The sequence below is a fragment of the Chiloscyllium punctatum genome, chromosome 2 (assembly GCF_047496795.1).
Source record: "Chiloscyllium punctatum isolate Juve2018m chromosome 2, sChiPun1.3, whole genome shotgun sequence".
Taxonomy (NCBI): Eukaryota; Metazoa; Chordata; class Chondrichthyes; order Orectolobiformes; family Hemiscylliidae; genus Chiloscyllium; species Chiloscyllium punctatum.
This window is the reverse complement of record NC_092740.1, coordinates 6,566,130-6,584,886: the sequence shown is the minus strand read 5'-3', so window position 1 is coordinate 6,584,886 and position 18,757 is coordinate 6,566,130. Positions and strand designations below refer to the sequence as shown.

The 18,757-nt window shown below is 46.6% G+C and overlaps 1 protein-coding gene across 3 annotated transcripts in view; it reads right to left on the bottom strand.

Annotated features, from left to right (window-relative positions):
• Positions 1–18,757, bottom strand: part of LOC140494106 (FYN-binding protein 1-like) — a 190,366-nt gene that overhangs the window by 18,086 nt on the left and 153,523 nt on the right. For 2 of the 3 annotated variants that reach the window (XM_072593080.1, XM_072593092.1), the window contains exons 12-14: positions 15,218–15,364; positions 9,564–9,595; positions 4,738–4,801 (exon numbers count right to left, since the gene is read on the bottom strand). In XM_072593080.1, the coding sequence (XP_072449181.1) occupies positions 4,738–4,801; positions 9,564–9,595; positions 15,218–15,364 (243 nt within the window). The remainder of the gene's footprint in view (positions 1–4,737; positions 4,802–9,563; positions 9,596–15,217; positions 15,365–18,757) is intronic. The other variant, XM_072593103.1, reaches the window with a different exon arrangement.

Here is an 18,757-nt window from a genome sequence, read left to right as displayed (position 1 = left end):
AGAATATATGAAGGTGGATAAATCTCCTGGTCCTGACCAGATATATCCAAGAACACAACTAGAGGTTAGAAAAGAAATTGCAGGGACCCTGGCTGATATCTTTGCATCATCGCTAGCCACAGTGAAGTCCCAGAAGACTGGAGGGTAGTGAATGTTGTGCCATTATTCAAGAAGGGCTGCAAAGAAAAACCTGGGAACTATAGAGCAGTAAGCTTAAAATCTGTGTTCGGTAAATTACTTGAGGGGATTCTGAGGGATAGGTTATACAGAGGAACCTCGATTATCCGAATATCAATTATCTGAATATCAGGTTATCCAAAGGAGGTCTCAAGGTCCCTATAGAAACAATACGCCAAAGAGCTGTGTCAACCCTGATCGCGTCTTTTGTTTACAGGTACAATGATTAAAAATGAACTCAGCTCACTGAAATGCTGCCGAGAACAGTCCTGGAGAGTCCAGGCACCATCTCCAAATGACTGACCTCCTGCCTCTCTCTCTCCCCTCACACTTTCCCTGGAATTCTACACTGGGCATACCCTAAACCCCCTCTTCCCCAGATAATCCTATACAGGGCAGAGGTGGAACCTGTGAAAAAGTTTGTGTGTGTGTGTTACCCCACAAAGGCAGCAGCAGTATTACTGTTGGTGTATAGTCTGGCTGCCCGAGGGGTGGTGCAGAATGTGGTGGTGGGGAGGGGGGGAGCGGCGTGTGAACGGGAAGGTCGGATAGTGGGTGGGGATGGACAGGAGTGTGGAGTTGTGGGCGCGGGGTTTGGGCTGTGGTGTTGGGGCAGGTTGGGAGGGTCGTATTGGACGGGATTGGGGAGCAGGCGGGGCGGACAGGGATCAGTATTGGATGGGATTGGGGGTGGGCAGGGGACAGGGTGGGAGTGAATGGAGTTGGGGCAGACAGCAGTGTGGATGGGGGGGTGGGGTTGGATGAGGTTGGGGTCGGGTGCGGGGGGGGGGCAGGGTCTTGCCCGCAGTGTGCTTTTGCCTAGTTTCTTGAACAGGAAGCAGACTTCACAGAAAACTCTGAGATCCAGAGAAAATCAATTAACCGAATAATCAATTATCTGAACGAAATAGTGTCTGCCCAGCTCTTTCAGATAATGGAGGTTCCTCTGTGCATGCATTTGGAAAGACAGGGTTTGACTACAAGCAGTCAGCATGGCTTTGTGCATGGGAAAACATGCTTCACAAATTTGTTAGAGTTTTTTGATGAAGTGACCAGGAAGGTTGACGAAGGAAGGGCAGTGGACATAGTCTATATAGATTTCAGTAAGGCCTTTGATAAGGTTCCACATGGTAACCTTGTGGAAGGTTAGATCACATGGAATCCAGTGGGAGCTAGCAAATTGGGTACACAATTGGTTTGATGGTAGCAAGCAGAGGGTAATAGTGGAAGGATGCTTGTTGGACTGGAGGCCTGTGACTAGTGGGGTGCCTCAGGAATCGGTGCTGGGCCCATTGCTGTTTGTTGTCTATAATGAGTTGAATGAGAATCTAAAAGGCATGATTAGTAAGTTTACAGAAGAAACTGTAAATTAATGACTTAGATGAGGGAGTCGAAGGGTGGGTCAGTAAATTTGCAGATGATACGAAGATAGGTGGAGTTGTGGACAGTGAGGAGGGCTGTTGTCGGCTGCAGAGGGACTTAGATATGATGCAGAGCTGGGCTGAGGAGTGGCAGATGGAGTTCAACCCTGCCAAGTGTGAGGTTGTCTATTTTGGAAGAACAAATAAGAATGCGGAATACAGGGTTAATGGTAGGGTTCTTAGTCAGGTGGAGGAACAGAGGGATCTTGGGGTCTATGTACATAGATCTTTGAAGGTTGCCACTCAGGTGGATAGAGTTTGTAAGAAGGCCTATGGAGTATTATCGTTCATTAGCAGAGGGATTGAATTCAAGAGTCGTGAAGTGATATTGCAGCTGTACAGGACTTTGGTTAGGCCACAGTTGGAGTACTGTGTGCAGTTCTGGTCGCCTCACTTTAGGAAAGATGTGGAAGCTTTGGAGAGGGTGCAGAGAAGATTTACCAGGATGTTGCCTGGAATGGAGAGTAGGTCGTACGAGGATAGGTTGAGAGTTCTCGGCCTTTTCTCGTTGGAACGGCGAAGGATGAGGGGTGACTTGATAGAGGTTTATAAGATGATCAGAGGAATAGATAGAGTAGACAGTCAGAAACTTTTTCCCCGGGTACAACAGAGTGTTACAAGGGGACATAAATTTAAGGTGAAGGGTGGAAGGTATAGGGGAGATGTCAGGGGTGGGTTCTTTACCCAGAGAGTGGTGGGGGCATGGAATACGCTGCCCGTGGGAGTGGTAGAGTCAGAATCATTGGCGACCTTTAAGCGGCATTTGGATAGGTACATGGATGGGTGCTTAATCTAGGTTAGAAGTTCGGCACAACATCGTGGGCCGAAGGGCCTGTTCTGTGCTGTATTGTTCTATGTTCTATGTAAACTAAAATAGGTGGTAAATGGACAGTGTGGAAGGTTATCAGAAATTGAAGAAGGAACTTGATCAGCTGGGGAAGTGGGTTGAGAAATGGCAAATGGAGTTTAATATAGATAAATGTGAGGTCCTGTATTTTGGAATGTCAAATCAAGGTAGGTATTTCATGGTGAATGGTCGGGCCTTAAGGAGTGCAGTGAACCTTGGAGTTCAGGTGCATGGTTCTCTGAAAGTGGAGTCCCAGGTAGACAGGGCAGTTAAGACAGTTTTTGGCACACTGGCCTTCATCGGTCAGGGCACTAAGTATAGATGTTGGGAAGTTATCTTGCAGTTGTACAGGATGTTGGTGAGGCCACACTTGGAGTATTGTGTTCAGTTTTTGTCACCTTATTACAGAAAGGATGTTATTAAACTGGAAAGAGTGCAGAAGGAATTTGCAAGGATGTTGCCAGGACTCAACAGACTGAATTATGGGGAGAGGTTGGATAAGGTAGGACCTTTTTCTTTAGAGCGTAGGTGACTGAGAGCAATCTTCTAGAATTAGGGGCTGCATGGTGGCATGGTAGTTTGCACTGCTGCCTGACAGCACCAGGGACCCAGGTTTGATTCCAGCCTTGGGTGACTGTCTGTATGGAGTTTACACATTGTGCCCGTGTCTGTGTGGGTTTCCTCTGGGTGCTCTGGCTTCTTCCTACAATCCAAAGATGTGCAGGTCAGGTGAATTGGCCATGCTAAATTGCTCATAGTGTTCAGGAATGTGTAGGTTAGGTGCATTAGTCAGGGGTACATATAGGATAATAGAGTAGGGGAATGGGTCTGGGTGGATTACTCTTTGGAGAATTATTGTGGACATTTTGGGCCAAAGGGCTTGTTTCCACACTGTAGGGATTCTATGATTCTGAGTGTGTGAGATCATGAGAGGCATGGATAAGATGAATGAACTCAGTCTTTTTCCCAAGGTTGGGGAATCGAGGACTAGAAGGCATCAGTTTAAGGTTAGAGGGGAAAGAATAAAAGGTTAGGTGGGCTTGGATCGGCGCAACATCGAGGGCCAAAGGGCCTGTACTCCGCTGTATTTTTCTATTTTCTATGGAACCCGAGGGGCAACATTTTTACACAGAGGGTGGTATGCATATAGAAGGAGCTGCCAATGTAAGTGGTTGAGGTGGGTACATCAATAACATTTAAAAGGTATTTGGATAAATAAGTGAATAGAAAAGGATTATAAGGATATGGGCAAGCACAGGGAAATTGTGTTAGTGTAGATGGACATTTTGGATGACATGGACCAGTTTGGACCAAAGGGCCTGTCTCTGTGCTATACGTCTCTATGATTCTCGGTATTAATTAGTTGATTTCAAACTCTACCAATTGTCACAAGCTCTGAAGAGTTCTGAAGAGAGTCATGTTGGCCAAAATATTTCAAGAAGAAGTTACATGTAGTTTTTAGGGCTATAGGGATCAAAGGGTATGGGGTAAAAGCAGCAACTTGGTTGGATGATCAGCCATGATCATGTTGAACAGGCTAGATGCAGGAACAATGTTCCCGATGTTGGGGAAGTCCAGGGGTCACAGTCTAAGAATAATGGGTAAGGCATTCAGGACTGAGATGAGGAAGAATGTCTTCACTCAGAGAATTGTGAACCTATGGAATTCTCTCAAACAGGAAGCTATTGGAGCCAGTTCCTTAGATATATTCAAGAGGGAGTTGGACATGCCCTTGCGGCTAAAAGGATCAAGTGGTATGGAGAGAGGGTGGGAATAGGATACTGAGATTGTATGATCAGCCATGATCCTATTGAATGGTAGTGCAGGTTCGAAGGGCTGAATGGCCTACTCCTGCTTTCTTTGTTTCTATGGTCCTATGTCTATGCCATAATGGGATTTGACATTTGCTTGGGTGTTTTTAAAAATTTGTTTCTGGGATGTTGGTGTTACTTAGCTGGGCCAGCATTTATTGCATGTCCCTTATTGCCCTGTGGAAAATGGTGTGGCGTTCCTTTCTCAATCCTCTGCAGTCCATGATCTCTGGTTTACTAGTTCAGTGGCATTGCCCTAACCACTGTTCTCCCCACTATTCCATGAATCATGTTTAAAGTGAATGCACCAGGCAGCAGATGAGGATCATACAGGGTTACTGACAGAAAGTAGGGGTGCAGCATTGAACACAGCAAAATGCAGAACAGATTGAATGGCCATATTCTTGCTATGGATCTTGCTTTTATGAAGCAAGAGTTGCTTGGAACTAATAAATACTTTACATGTTAGGGTAGATTTTACCTTGATTCAGGAGGCGGAGGAGGGAAATCATCAGCGCCAACATCATCATAAACATCCTCCCCCTCTGTGAAAGGAAGCAAGAGTCTGTGAGTGCTTTACTGCAGAAAAACCACAATCCCCAGCCACATGTTGTAAAAGTGCCGCAGGCAGCCACAGAACGGTAGTCAAGTGGCATAAAGCATGACACAATTGGTTTATTTTGCATAAATCACTGTTCCCTTCCAGGCGGGTTTAGCTGGGACTTTTCATTCATGATTCAGTAAGCAGGAATGAAGTGAGTATTTGTCGCATTCAGAGTGATAGAGTCAGTGAAATGTGCAGGGAAAGATTGGTCAACGTCGTCAGTTCCTCTTCTCAGTGCTCACTCAATGTGATGGATAACAGCTGAGCCAAACAGCTTGTGCCCAAACTTCTGGATGCAAGATACTGTTCCTGTGCTGGGAGTGTTCGATGACGACAGTGCAGAGGAAGTTTTACTCAATCTAACCTCATGCTGTACCTGGGGTTCCATTGTTTTAAACTATAGAAATCCAGGATTTCCCAAAGAGATTTGATAAGGTGCCATCTCAAAGCTTATTGTGGAAAATAAAAGCTCAGGTGGGGGGTGGGGGTGGGGAGGGGGAGATGTGAACAAGGACGGTAAAGTGGCTGGTTGGCAGAAATCAGAAAGTTTACATAAACAGATCTGTGTCTGATTGGCAGAACGTGATGATTGAATTTTTGCAGGGGTCTGTGCTGAGACTCAATCTTTTACAATTTCCAGCGCCACATCTACCTATTGCTTTCCCAACTACCTTCCCCCGCACCGCCCCCCCCCCAGTCCCACACACATTCCTATTAATCTCTCAGCCCACTTCCTCTCCTCACCCTCACATTCCTGATGAAGGGCTTATGCCCGAAATATCAACTCTCCTGCTCCTCAGATGCTGCCTGAACAGCTGTGCTTTTCCAGCACCACACTTTTTGACTTTCACAATTTACACCAATTAGCTTTCAGTCATTTATATAATTGATTTGGATGTGAACATAGGAGGGAAAGTTAGTAAGTTTGCAGATGACACCAAAATTAGAGGTGTTTTGGACAGCAAAGACGGTTGCCTCAGAGTACAACGGGATCTTGATCAGATGGGCCAAAGGGCTGAGGAGTTGCAGATGGAGTTTAATTTAGATAAATGTGAGGTTTTGCATTTTGGGAAAGCAAGTCAGAACAGGACTGATACACTTAATGGTAAGGTCCGAAGGAGTGTTGCTGAGGAAAGAGACCTTGGAGTGCAGGTTCATAGCTCCTTGAAAGTAGAGTCACAGGTAGATAGGATAGTGAAGAAGGTGTTTGGTATGCTTTCTTTTTTTGTTCACAGTATTGAGTACAGGAGTTGGGAGGTCATGTTGTGGTTGCACAGGACATTGGTTAGGCCACGTTTTGGAATATTGCGTGCAATTCTGGTCTCCTTCCTATTGGAAGGATGTTGCAAAAACTTGAAGGGGTTCAGAAAAGATTTACAAAGGATATTGCCAGGGTTGGAGGATTTAAGCTATAGAGAGAGGCTGAAGAGGCTGGGGCTGTTTTCCCTGGAGCATCAGAGGTTGAGGGGTGACTTTATAGAAGTTTATAAAATCATGAGGGGGGTGGATAGGATAAATAGACAAAGTCTTTTCCCTGGTGTGAGGGAGTCCAGAACTAGAGGGGATAGGTTTAGGGTGAGAGGGGAAAGATATAAAAGGGACCTAAGGAGCAACGTTTTCACAGAGGGTGATGTATGTATGCAATGAGCTGTCAGAGGAAGTGGTGGAAGCTAGTACAATTGCAACATTTAAAAGGGATCTGGATGGGTATATGAATAGGAAGGGTTAAGAGGGATAAGGGCCAAATGCTGGCAACTGGGACTAGATCAGGTTAGGATATCTGGACGGCATGGATGATTTGGACTGAAGGGACTGTTTCCATGCTGTACCTCTCTATGACTCTATGACTCTAGACAAGGGTAGTGAAGGCATGGTGGTTAAATTAAACAGACAACACCAAGGTAGGTAGAAAAGTATGTTGTGAAGAAGACAGAAGGAAGTTGAAAGTGGAGATATACATAAGATTGATTGAGTGGGCAAAGAAATCTGACAGTTGGAGTACAATATCAAAAATGTGAGGTCGTTCACTGGCAGAAAGAATAAAGAAGGGTATTATTGAAATGGAGAACTACTGCAGAGAGATTTACCTGTTCTGGTGCCTGAGTTACAAGGATTATTATGCAGGTACAGCACATAATCAAGAAAGAGTGTGAGATGCTGAGCTTTATTATGAAAGGAATTGAACATAAATTTTAGGAATGACATTGCCTCAGTTATACGGAACATTCGTGAGAGTACATCTCAAATCCTGGATGTGGTTTTAGTCTACTTTAAGGAAGGATGTGAATCTGTTCATAGGAGGTTAACCAAACTGATGCCTGGAATAGTTGACTTCTGAGAAAGGTTGTTGTCAGACAGGGTTTGTTTCCTCTCGAGTTTGGAAGACTGAGCAGTGACTTGATTGAAGTGCATTAGACCCTGCACAGTCTTGACAAAATGGGCAGGATGGTTCATCCAAGAAGTAGGGATGAGAGGAATTTTGTTTACAATGAGGGATGAGAGGAATTTTGTTTTTCTCAGTGGGTTGTGCGATTAATTCTTTGACTAGAAGGTAGTGGAGGTGGGATATGGGAATATTTTAAGGCCAAAGTGGATAGATTCTTGTTGGGTAGGGGGATCAAGGCTTTTGGGGGGTTGGGGTAGTAGATAGAAAAGTAGAATTCAAAATACAAACAGGTTAGCCACAAGAGCTTAGGACACCTTAAAGATCTTTATGTTGAACCCCAGAAGGTGGAAGGGATACTAAATGAATATTTTGCAATAGCTTTTACTGTAGAGAACAAAGTGGAGGCTAGAGAACTTAGGGAAATAAATATTGATGTTTTAAAATAGTTCACATTACAAAAGAGGATGCTCTGGAGGTCTTAGGGAATATAAAGGTGGATAAATCTCTGGGACCTGATGTAATATATCCCAGAATGCTGTGGGAAGTAAGGGAGGAAATTGTGAGACCCGTTGCAGAAATGTTTGCATCATTTATAACTACAGGTGAGGTGCCTGATGACTGGAGAGTGGCTAATGTTGTATCTTTGTTTAAGAACAGTTGTTAGGAGAAACTGAGGAATTATGGATCTGTGAGTCTGACCTCGGTTGTGGATAAGTTGTTGGAATTGATTCTAAAAGGTAGGATTTATAGACAGTTAGAGAGGCAAAAATTGATTAGGGATAGTCAGCATAGTTTTGTGCAAGGAAAATCATGTCTCACAAAATTGATTGTTTTTTTTATGAGGTAGTTACCAAAAAGATTGGTGATGGCAGACCAGTAGACATTGTTTACTTGGACTTTAGTAAACCCTTCGACAAAGCTCTGTGTGGTAGACTAATTAGTAAAGTTGGGTCACATAGGATTCAGGGTGAGCTTGCCAATCAGGTACATATTTGGCTTAACAGCAGGAGACAAAGGGTGGTGGTGGAGGGTTACTTTACAGACTGGAGCTTGTGAGCAGCAGTGTTCCATAGGGATCAGAGCTGGGTCCTCTTTTGTTTATTGTTTATATAACTGATTTAGATAGAAGGCATGGCTAATAAGTTTGTGGATGATACCAAAATTAGTGGCATAATAGACAGTGAAGAATGTTTCCTAAGATCACAAAGGGATCTTGATAAAATGGATCAATGTGCTGAAAAATGGCAGGTGGAGTGCAATCTGGATAAATGCGAATGGTTCCTGAAGAAGGGCTTATGCCCAAAACGTCGATTCTCCTGCTCCTTGGATGCTGCCTGATCTGCTGCGCTTTTCCAGCAACACATTTTTCAGCTAGGTTATTGGTGAGGCTATTTCTGGAATACTGTATCTAGTTTTGGTTGCTCATTTATAGGAAGGATATTATTAAGCTAAAGAGGGTTCAGAAGAGATTTACCAGGATATTGCAGCAGAGGATGTTGAGAGGTGACCTTACAGAAGTTTATGAAATCCTGGGGGATATAGATAGGGTTAATAGTAGTTGTCTTTTCCCTAGGATGGGGGATTTCAAGACTAGGGGGCATATGTTTAAGGTGAGAGGACAGAGATTTAGTTGAGGGGCAAACTTTTTTACACAGGGCGTGGTTTGCATGTGGAATGAGGAAGCGTTGGTTGTGGGCACAGTTACAATATTTAAGATACAATTCGATATATACATGAAAAGGAAAGGTTTGAAGGGATATCGGCCAGGAACAGGCAGGTAGGACTAGTTTAGCTTGGGATTATGTTCATCTTGGACTGTTTGGACCGATGGATCTGTTTCCATGCTGTATGACTCTGTGACTAAATGATCTCATTGAATGGTGGAGCAGGCTTAAGAAGCTGAATAGCCTTTGGAGTGTGGAGCAGGATAAAGCTAATGAGTGGAGGTTCAATTCCTATCTTGGCAGTGATAACTCATGGAGGCCTGCCTCCTCACCTTATCTCACACTTGTGGAGTGGTTACCCTCAAGATGTACATATCCAGTTCTCTCTCTCTCTCTCTCTCTCTCTCACACACACACATGGAGAGAAATGCCTATGGTCCTTTGTGTACTAAGGCTCATTACATTTAGGTGAACAGCAAACAGATTCTTTTACTCTATGCTGGGTTTGAGCCCTGACTATCGCTGTTACTCAGGCACAGTTGAATCTGATGAACGAAACTGGGTCTCTAAAAAATATAAAATGTAAATTGAGACTCCTGACTTCCTACCAAAAGAAAGCAGAAAGCATGGATTCATATTGGAAGCTCCCTTACCTGTTGGAAGTTCTGCTGGTGGAGGAATAGATCTGGGGGAAAAAAATAAAAGCACATCAGTTTACACCGTAAAGAGTAACTATTTCCCAATAACTCAGGTCGAACAGAATTCACAGGGGAGGGAGGAGAAAGGCAAAGAAAATGCATTCAAGAAGTTAGACTAACAAGATTGATGTATGGGGGGGTGGGGAGAAGGTTAAAGTAGCAGACACGAGAAACATATCAGAAACCTGCTCAGTGTTTGTATTGCCAAGTGAATCTGTAGTGCATTGAGCAATTCTGGCTGCATTGAGGTTAGACTTTGTACAAGGAAACCCAGGTAAATTTAACAACCAGGCTGCATTGGAAATCTGAATCTTGCTAAAGTTGTCTGAGCTGAAAAGGCTGGCTTACGGTGCCACCCTGGCTTTTCTTTTCAGACATTGAAGTATCCAATATTTTTCAAATAAAAGCAAAATACTTCAGATGTCGGAATTCTGAAACAAAAGCAGAAAGTGTTGGAGAAACTCAGCAGGTGCGGCAGCTGGAGAGAGAGAGTTAACATTTCAAGTCTGATATGACTGCTCTTCAGAAGAGTTCTCTTCTATTTTCCAACATTTTTCAGTTCTAAAGAAAAGTCTTATCAGACTTAAAATGGTAACTCTGTTTCTCTCCACAAACGCTGTCAGACCTGCTGAGTTTCTCCAGTGTTCTAACTTAAAACTAGGATTTCTCTATTGTGAGAATGCAATATGGTCTGACTAGCCTTAATTCATTCAACATTGTGCAAGTATTCAACTTTCCCTGTACTGAAAATAGCAATACTCATAATGAAACTGCTTAAGTCAAAGCTAAAACTTTTGTTTAAAAATGGAACACTCCTGTAAGTTTGTCCAGCAGATGGCAATCTTTCAACATGTAAAGAAGAACCTTGTCACATCACAGAAATCTGGATTAGAGTGGTGCTGGAAGAGCACAGCAGTTAAGGCAGCATCCAAGGAGCAGTAAAATCGACATTTTGGGCAAAAGCCCTTCATCAGGAATAAAGGCAGGGAGCCTGAAGCGTGGAGAGATAAGCTAGAGGAGGGTGGGGGTGGGGAGAAAGTAGCATAGAGTACAGCAGGTGAATGGGGGAGGGAATGAAGGTGATAGGTCAGGGAGGAGGGTGGAGTGGATAGGTGGAAAAGAAGATAGGCAGGTAGGACAAGTCATGGGGACAGTGCTGAGCTGGAAGTTTGGAACTAGCGTGAGGAGGGGGAAGGGGAAATGAGGAAACTGTTGAAGTCCACATTGATGCCCTGGGGTTGAAGTGTTCCGAGGCGGAAGATGAGGCGTTCTTCCTCCAGGCGTCTGGTGGTGAGGGAACGGCGGTGAAGGAGGCCCAGGACCTCCATGTCCTCGGCAGAATGGGAGGGGGAGTTGAAATGTTGGGCCACAGGGCGATGTGGTTGATTGGTGCGGGTGTCCCGGAGATGTTCCCTAAAGCACTGTGCTAGGAGGGTCCAGTCTCCCCAATGTAGAGGAGACCACATCGGGAGCAACGGATACAATAAATGATATTAGTGGATGTGCAGGTAAAACTTTGATGGATGTGGAAAGCTTCCTTTAGGGCCTTGGATTGAGGTGAGGGAGGAGGTGTGGGCTCAGGTTTTGCAGTTCCTGCGGTGGCAGGGGAAGGTGCCAGGATGGGAGGGTGGGTTGTAGGGTGGGCGTGGACCTGACCAGGTAGTCACGGAGGGAACGGTCTTTGCGGAAGGTGGAAAGGGGTGGGGAGGGAAATATATTCCTGGTGGTGGGGTCTTTTTGGAGGTGGCGGAAATGTCGGCGGATTATTTGGTTTATGCGAAAGTTGATAGGGTGGAAGGTGAGCACCAGGGGCGTTCTGTCCTTGTTACGGTTGGAGGGGTGGGGTCTGAGGGCGGAGGTGCAGGATGTGGATGAGATGCGTTGGAGGGCATCTTTAACCACATGGGAAGGGAAATTGCTCACCTTCCACCCTACCCAGAACGCCCCTGGTGCTCACCATCCACCCTACCAACCTTCGCAATTAGAGACCGCAATTTCCCTTCACACATGCATCTGCAGTCATTGTTTTTACCTACATCACAGAAATGTCTGAAATGGCTTCCTATGCAATGATTTGTAAGGTTCAGTCCCATCTGTTCATGCAGCAGCTAGCAATATTCTGTCTTTCTTTTCTGTAGGCTGCAGTTTACTGAGTAACACTCGCACCCCTTGTGACAGAAGGGTACCACTCAGGACTAAAACTTGAAAATTAATGGGAATTAATGCAGGTTCATGGAATGATGAAGATATACTGATATCTGTGAATCCCTGCCTCTCTCCTTCCATAGAATCATGGTGGCATAGAAGATGGCCACTCAGCCCATTGTGTCTGTACAGGTTCTCTTCAAAACAATTCAGCTGACCCCACTTCCTCACATCTTCCCTGTAGTTCAGCAAACACTTTCTGTTCAGATAATTATCCAATACTCTTATGAAGGCCATAACTGAACATGCCTCCTGTAATGATTGTAACCAGGTCAGCCAGGTGGACCTCATAGAATACAAATTCGTTGATTGGGGCTGTTATTCTGGTCCAATCAGGGAGCCTTGGCTGGCAGATATAAACAGGAGCATCATAAGCACTACCACAGTTAGGCGGTAGTGTGGGGGGGTTAAAAAAAAGAAAAAAAAACAACAAAAAAAGAAAAAAAGAAGAAAATAAAATAAACAGGAGCATCAGACACTCTGACAATTTTAGGAGTTGACTTTTACGAGGCTGTACCAGAGTCAAGGATTCACCATGTGACTTGGTGATGGGATAATGGCCTCTTCGAGTTATTTTACCTTCCTCGCATTCTCGGGCAGTTCATTCCAGATTGCAATGACTTGTTGCATTAAATAGTACCTGTCTCCATGCTTTCTGTTTTTTTACCATTGCTATTCATTATAAATGGACGGCCTCTGTGTCTCAATCTTAAAGCAGTTTATCTCTAACCTTGCCAGGCCCCTCATGATTTTGAATACGTCTGTGGAATTTTCTCTCAAACGTCTCCTTTCCCAAGAGAAAAACCTCAAGATTCTACAATCTACCCTCAGAATGGTAGACCCTCAACTATTCTCATAAATCTATTTCCATCCTTCACATCCTTCCGACATTCAGTGCCTAGAATTGGACATGATGCTCCAATTAAGACTGAAAAAATATTTAATGAAATGATGTACTTTATGTCCCTGTTTCTAAAGCGCAGTATCCTATCTCCTTATACAATTATGTTTTATTACCCACTTACTCAACCTTTCCTGTCCCTTCAATGACTTGCACACATATTCCATTAAACCCTTCTATTTTTGCACCCACTCTAGAATAGTATTCTTTCTCTTATTTTGCCCTGTGTGTGTCACATGCCCACCCATTCCATCAACCAATCTCTGCTTTCCTTACAATTCTCCAAACCACTATGTTTTCTGAAGCTGATAAAATAAGACAAAGAACTGCAGATGCTAAAGAATCGAAGCACAGCAGGCCTGGCAGCATTTGTGGAGAAAAGGTTAACGTTTTGAGTCCAGTGACCCTTCTTCAGAGCAGATGTTTTGGCCCTATTCTAAAGAAGAGTCAGCTGAGTTTCTCCAGCAGTTTCTGTTTTGGTTTCTGAACCTGTGGTCTGGACATCCAGGTCTATGTCATTAATCAGATGGCAGGCAATGACCTTCACCAACAACGAAGAATTGAACCAAATGTCCCTTGACGTTCAGTGATATTACAATCACTGAACTGTACCCACTGCCCCTTCAACTGACAACATCCACTGACCAGAAACTGAACTAGCCAAGTCATGTAAATATTCCTGATGAAGGGGCTTGACCTGAAATGTGGACTTCTCCACCTCCTAATGCTGCCTGGCTTGCTGTGTTCTTCAGCCTCCTGCCTGTCTATTATGTAAATACTGTAGCTATAAATGATCATAAGGTATAGGACCAAGTGTAGGCCATTCAGCCCTTTGAGTGGATGCCACCATTCACTGAGACCATGGCTGATATGATAATGTTCCTGCCTTTTTTCCATAACCCTTGAACCCCTTACTGATGAAATGTCTGTCTATCTCAGCCTTGAATACACTTAACAACCCAGCCTCGACAACCTCTGTGGTTAAGAATTCCACAGATTCACTACTCTCTGAGGGAAGAAAATCTTCCTCATCAAAGTGCATTACCTCACATTTTCCCACATTATATTCCATCTGCCAAGTTTTTTTTTCCACTTGCTTAACCTGCCTCTATCCCTCTGCAAACTCTTTGTGTCATTCTCACCACGTGCCTTCCCAGCTATTTTTGTGTCATCCACAAACTTGGCTACAGAACATTCACTTTCCTCATCCAAGTCATTAATATACAATGCAATTAAATGTGGCCCCAGTACTGATCCCTGTGGCATTTCAAATGCAGGTGATAAGTTGAGAATTGTTCAGGAAGTTCTGACCTTCCAAAGTTTGGCCATTAACTACAAGTGTCATGATTTGTGACATTAGAGTATTGTATTTTGTAAAGTAGGCTAATTTCCTTGTAAAAGTGGCATGGAATCCTGCAAAACAGTTCCCAGAAGTCATGTGACCATCCTTGTTGATTCAATATAGAGTAAGCAGCAGATAGACTGATGGGTAATCTTTGCATTTTTTACTGAGGAGACATTTAGAAGCCAGTTAACATGTGGTATATAAGAAAGCCATCTCCAGATTGGGAAGGCCACCATGTTTCTCAGTTCAAATTGACAATTTTAGCTATGAAATGGCATCTCAGTAGAAGTGGTCCTGAATAGAGGGCTGAAAACTGACATCCTGTCTGATAATGGGACTGGGGAAGGAAGCACATCTCCAATCCAGCTTGCTAGCTTGTTTTCCAAAATATTTTCTGCAATCTGCTCCTAAATGTTTACCTACGTGGCCCTGTGTGTAGGGCAATAACAAAGAAAACCTGTTTGTGAAGTAATTTAGTTACCAAGTGAAAGAGGGTGAATGGAATTAAGCAACAGATTAGATGTGGTCTAATTGACAGGAGGAACAGGTTTGAGTATCTGGGTGGTCTCCTGTTCCAATGTGAGGTTCCAGACCGTCTCCCATTCTTAAATACCCTTTCTTGTAAGAAGTACAGGCTGGAGGGTAAATCGACAGAGAAAACACAAAATACATTATTTCTGGCTGCAAAACATTCTCTATAGATGCTCAGTAATTAATTTTCTTGTCAATTGAACAAACATTTGGGAAGTGCAATGATCAATTTTACATAGAAAACAAAAAGCTTTATTAGTAACAATGACATTGCTCACAGCAGCGTGTAATTTATACCTGCTTCTCAATGCTGCCTGAACAGTAACATTAGCCAGTGTATTAGTAATAAGTGAATCCTCATCAATAGGTGTGAAGCCAGATTAATTCATTAAGGCTCGGTGAATGTGAAGTAATGAGCAAGAAAAAGATGGGTCAGAAACTAGAATTTATCCTGATTAAATACATAGAGCTTTTGATTGGGTGAGGGTCAGTCTGGATATTGGTGCTCACACTAAATGGGTCAGTGATAGAATTACATTCCTCCATGCAGTTAGCACAAACTGTCAAACACATTAGTACTGAGTGTGGTTATTAGTACGGTGGTGCTCTTGCTGTTTGGTGTCTTACGGGAGTTGCCGTTCACCGTTTTCATCCCGAGCTTCACTGCTCTCCTTTTCTCTTGCCTTTTTGTCTTTTTCGTCTTTCTCCAGCTTCTTCTTCTTCAGGAGTCCCCAGGACCAGGAGCCAGTCTTGGAGGCATCCTGTGATGCAGGGCTTCAAAGCATTCAGGGCATTATTTACTCATTAACAAGTCCTAGCCTCTGTAACAGTAGGTCATCCAAAACCACTTACTCTTGACTACCACCAGTGGATTGCATCTTTGGCTGTTTGTATGTAAAATAAAATCCAACATTCTGACTTGAATCAAGCTGTTATAATTTTATTTGCATGTTTAATTCTAAATACAAATACTTCCATTGTAGTAATGCACACAATAATATTTGTGCTCATGCAGAATTGAGTATGAGACATAAGAGTAAGAAGATAGAAATTTCAATCAGAACTGCTGTACCAATTTGTCCTGCCATTATTTCCACCTGTCAAATTTGTTGTTCATGCATGGCATATTCATTTGCTCATATCTCAGCTATGGGTTTGTGAATACATGGTGAGTTTATGATGTGAGAATTTGGATTAACAATGAGCTGCAGTATGTTACAGTGCTGCCAAAAGCACTTTGTTTGAAAGCCACAGACTCACTGTGACAGCAGGACAAGGACCATGTGCACTGAAAGAATTTCACTCTTGCCAGCCTTCTTCAATGGGTCCCAGCAGTCAGCCCATCAGCCTGCAGACACCAGCCGAGAGACACCAGCCTGCAGACACCAGCCAGGAGACAACAGCCTGCAGACACCGGCCTGCAGACACCAGCCAGGAGACAACAGCCTGCAGACAGCAGCCTGCACACCAGCCTGCAGACACCAGCCTGCAGACACTAGCCAGCACACCAGCCTGCAGACACCAGCCTGCACACCAGCCTGAAGACACCAGTCATCACACCAGCCTGCAGACACCAGCCTGCAGACACCAGCCTGCACATCAGCCTGCAGACACCAGCCGAGAGACACCAGCCAGGAGACAACAGCCTGCAGACACCAGCCTGCACACCAGCCTGCACACCAGCCTGCAGACACCAGCCTGCAGACACCTGCCTGCAGGCACCAGCCTGCAGACACCAGCCTGCAGACACCAGCCTGCAGACACCAGCCTGCACACCAGCCTGCAGACACCAGCCTGCAGACACCAGCATGCAGACACCTGCCTGCAGACACCAGCCTGCACACCAGCCTGCAGACACCAGCCTGCAGACAACAGCCTGCACACCAGCCTGCAGACACCAGCCTGCAGACACCAGCCTGCACACCAGCCTGCAGACACCAGCCTGCAGACAAAAGCCTGCACACCAGCCTGCAGACACCAGCCTGCAGACACCAGTCAGGAGACAACAGCCTGCAGACACCAGCCTGCACACCAGCCTGCAGACACCGGCCTGCAGACAACAGCCAGCACACCAGCCTGCTGACACCAGACTGCAGACACCAGCCTGCAGACACCAGCCTGCACACCAGCCTGCTGACACCAGCCTGCAGACACCAGCCTGCAGACACCAGCCAGGAGACAACAGCCTGCAGATACCAGCCTGCAGACACCAGCCCGCAGACACCAGCCTGCACACCGGCCTGCAGACACGGCCTGCAGACACCAGCCAGGAGACAACAGCCTGCAGACACCAGCATGCACACCAGCCTGCAGACGCCAGCCTGCAGACACCTGCCAGCACACCAGCCTGCAGACACCAGCCTGCAGACACCAGCCTTCAGACACCAGCCTGCACACCAGCCTGCAGACACCAGCCTGCAAACACCAGCCAGGAGACAACAGCCTGCAGTCACCAGCCTGCACACCAGCCTGCAGACAACAGCCTGCAGACAGCAGCCTGCACCCCAGTCTGCAGACACCAGCCTGCAGACACCAGCCAGCACACCATCCTGCAGACGCCAGCCTGCACACCAGCCTGCAGACACCAGCCTGCAGACACCAGCCTGCACACCAGCCTGCACACCAGCCTGCAGACACCAGCCTGCAAACACCAGCCAGGAGACACCAGCCTGCAGTCACCAGCTTGCAGACAACAGCCTGCAAACACCAGCCAGGAGACAACAGCCTGCAGACAGCAGCCTGCAGACACCAGCCTGCAGACACCAGCCTGCACACCAGCCTGCAGACACCAGCCTGCAGACACCAGCCTGCAAACACCAGCCAGGAGACAACAGCCTACAGACAGCAGCCTGCACCCCAGCCTGCAGACACCAGCCTGCAGACACCAGCCAGCACACCAGCCTGCAGACACCAGCCTGCACACCAGCCTGCAGATGCCATCCTGCACACCAGTCTGCAGACACCAGTCTGCTGACACCAGCCTGCACACCAGCCTGCAGACACCAGCCTGCAGACACCAGCCTGCACACCAGCCTGCAGACACCAGCCTGCAGACACCAGCCTTTAGACACCAGCCTGCAGACACCAGCCTGCACACCAGCCTGCAGACACCAGCCTGCACACCAGCCTGCAGACACCAGCCAGGACACAACAGCCTGCAGACAACAGCCTGCAGACAGCAGCCTGCACCCCAGCCTGCAGACACCAGCCTGCAAACACCAGCCAGGAGACAACAGCCTGCAGACAGCAGCCTGCACCCCAGCCTGCAGACACCAGCCTGCAGACACCAGCCTGCACACCAGCCTGCAGACACCAGCCTGCAGACACCAGCCTTCAGACACCAGTCTGCACACCAGCCTGCAGACACCAGCCTGCACAACAGCCTGCACACCAGCCTGCAGACACCAGCCTGCAGACACCAGCCTGCACACCAGCCTGCAAACACCAGCCTGCACACCAGCCTGCAGACACCAGCCTGCACACCAGCCTGCAGACACCAGCCTGCAGACACCAGCCAGCACACCAGCCTGCAGACACCAGCCTGCAAACACCAGCCTGCAGACACCAGCCTACAGACATCAGCCTGCACACCAGCCTGCAAACACCAGCCTGCACACCAGCCTGCAGACACCAGCCTGCACACCAGCCTGCAGACACCAGCCTGCAGACACCAGCCAGCACACCAGCCTGCAGACACCAGCCTGCAAACACCAGCCTGCAGACACCAGCCTGCAGACACCAGCCTGCACACCAGCCTGCAGACACCAGCCTGCAGACACCAGCCTGCACACCAGCCTGCAGACACCAGCCTGCACACCAGCCTGCAGACACCAGCCTGCAGACACCAGCCTACACACCAGCTTGCAGACAACAGCCTGCAGACACCAGCCTGCAGACACCAGCCTGCAGACGCAAGCCTGCAGACATCAGCCTGCAGACACCAGCCTGCAGACATCAGCCTGCAGACACCAGCCAGCACACCAGCCTGCAGACACCGGCCTACAGACACCAGCCTGCAGACACCAGCCTGCACACCAGCCTGCAGACGCCAGCCTGCACACCAGCCTGCAGACACCGGCCTGCAGACACCAGCCTGCAGACACCAGCCTGCAGATACCAGCCTGCACATCAGCCTGCAGACACCAACCTGCACACTAGCCTGCACAC